At 37.2% G+C, this 2500-nt stretch overlaps 1 protein-coding gene across 1 annotated transcript in view; it reads right to left on the reverse strand.

Moving 5' to 3' along the window:
• Positions 1–2500, reverse strand: part of LOC106876164 (uncharacterized) — a 197982-nt gene that overhangs the window by 192180 nt on the left and 3302 nt on the right. The window contains exon 1 of the mRNA XM_014924591.2: positions 1723–2500. This exon is cut by the window's right edge and continues 3302 nt beyond it. Within this exon, the coding sequence (XP_014780077.1) occupies positions 1723–1806 (84 nt within the window). The 5' untranslated portion in view covers positions 1807–2500. The remainder of the gene's footprint in view (positions 1–1722) is intronic.

Genomic DNA, 2500 nt, shown 5'->3' on the forward strand with positions numbered 1-2500 from the left:
CTGTTCCCGTCTACCAAATCCAATTACAAGGCTTTGGTCGACCTGTGGCTATTATAGAAGACACTTGCCCAAGATTCCTCACAAAGGAACTAAACCTGGAATCATGTGGTTGGGAAGCAAACTTTTTGCTGCACTGCAATGCCTGTGACTAACAAACTTTCAAAAAAGTTTTATTGTTGTTGTAATTTGTTTCTCCGCTGATGCTTGCAAAGTTGTTGCAGGCATGACCGCTATCCCATTTCCAAGAATAGCGTATCTGGGACAACATTACCCATTTTAAAAAGCCCCTTGTTTATTAAGCATGGGTAAAAATCGAAGGAGATTTCACTGCTAATTTTTGCAAACTTGTTGACCGTGAAGCAACATTCTCAAGAAGTGGTGTGAAGGTGCGCAACCTAGTGGTTAGAGTGCTAGGCTCATAATCGTAGTCGCGGGTTCGATTCCGGGACCGGACGAGCTGTTGATTTCTTGAGCAAGAGACTTTCGTTTCACATTGATACAGTCCATTCAACTGAAAATGAGTACCAGCAACAGTTGGGGGTGAGATTAACCCTGCAACGAATTGGGCTACACGTTCAAGGTTGGAAAGTGTTGTCCTCTTAAACATTTGAACGCTATATAAATCGCGATAAACTCCCGGCCTAACGAACCTACACGCTCAAGAATGACTTCATAGTGCTTGCTGTTGTTTCAGCGCCAGAACTCTGATCAAGCAGACCTCTAATCAGAGCTGTTCCAGTCGTGACCAACCTGTTTCTTTCATAGATTTTTTAGGAACTGTATAAAAAGTACTTGATTACCCAATACGCCCGTCTATTTTATTTACGCTGGTAGGCTATGATTCGACGAATATTTAGCCGCCCTTTCTAACAGATTAAGCAACCACGTACTGGCTCTTTTGTTACTTCGTGTTCTTGTATATTTAGTGTTGCACGAGCATATATTCGATCAACAACATTCTAGTAGTAGTCATTCCGTCTTTACATAGTTAAAAAAAAGAGACAGACAGAAAGAGTTTTGTGTATCTAATACTTCAATTTAAAACGACTGTATAATTCATTGAGAACTTATCTGCGATTTGCAACAGGTCGAATGGCCACGAAGTGCTCTCCCACGTTATGATAACGAGGTTGTCTGTTTATGTGCGTGCGTGTGTGTGTGTGTGTGTGTGTGTGTGTGTGTGTGTGTGTGTGTGTGTGTGTGTGTGTGTGTGCAGGCATGGTTATGGCTACGTTGTTAAGAAGTTCGCTTTCGAACCACATGGTTTTGGGGTTCACTCCCACCGCGTGACAACTTGAACAAGTATCTTCTAAGATAGCCTGGCGCCGACCAATAGTTTGTGAATTAGTTTGTGAATTTAACGGAGGGAAATTATGTAGAAGCCAGTCATTCGTGTATACATGTATATGTGTGTATGTGAATCTTAGTGTTTGACCCTACAGCTGTAGAGTAAGTACCCGACTTAATGTGAGAACTAGGAAGCAATTTGATTGACTAAAACCCTTAAAGACAGTGCCCTTGCATAGCCTCTGTCGAATGACGGAAACAAGTATATATATATCCGCGTAGTCTTGAGTGTCGGAAGAAAGAGTCGTAATTCGTCTTAGGGCCTTATGTTCCTACGAGCAAAACTCCGAGTTGCTAGAAATTGACTCTACCAAAATAAAAATAATACAAGCATATACACGCTGTATACAAAGTACTTTATAAAATGTGACTTACCTGTATATGAAATACCAATACTCCAAGAAGTAGAAGGCAGAAGTTCGACATGGTTATATGAATACTGTCAATTTTAGGAAACATTCTTGCTATTTAACGGCAAATAAAGCACAAAATTCGGTTTTCCGGGTACTTATCTATATATGCATATATATATATATGTTTATATATATATATATATATATATATATATATATATATATATATATATATATATATATATATATGTATATATATATCCTTTGTTTGTTTAGTAGTTCTTCGAATTTTCTGTTCCTGAATTCTTCGCTTCTTACTTTTTTTTTCACTTATTTCTTCTTTGCTTGTGTTTGGTTGTCAATATTTTGTGTGTGTATGTGTATGTGTGTATGTGTGCATATATATATATATATATATATATCACAAAAAATATTGCTTGAACGTGTAGGCTGAATCTCTGAGTAACATCAACGGTGCGAATCACTATCGGATTCTCAATAAATATAAACACTATAACATGTGCTGAGTACGGTTTTTATATCTCTTTCCTTCGTGGCTGTATATCAGTATATGTATATATACATACATACACACAAAGGAATATACACGCAAAAAACACAAATCTATGTCTATTCCCTTTTTCTCTCTCTCTCTCTCTCCTTTTTATCGGATATATACAACACGAAAATATTATCAACAGTAAAATTGCGTGCCAATGATGAAATCAAGTTAATTAACAATTAATAACCTCTATCATTTATATTAATAGGGGAAAAATTCCTTTGCTTTTCGTTTGTCA

This window comes from Octopus bimaculoides, chromosome 4, assembly GCF_046866305.1.
Source record: "Octopus bimaculoides isolate indiv1 chromosome 4, ASM4686630v1, whole genome shotgun sequence".
Classification (NCBI taxonomy): domain Eukaryota; kingdom Metazoa; phylum Mollusca; class Cephalopoda; order Octopoda; family Octopodidae; genus Octopus; species Octopus bimaculoides.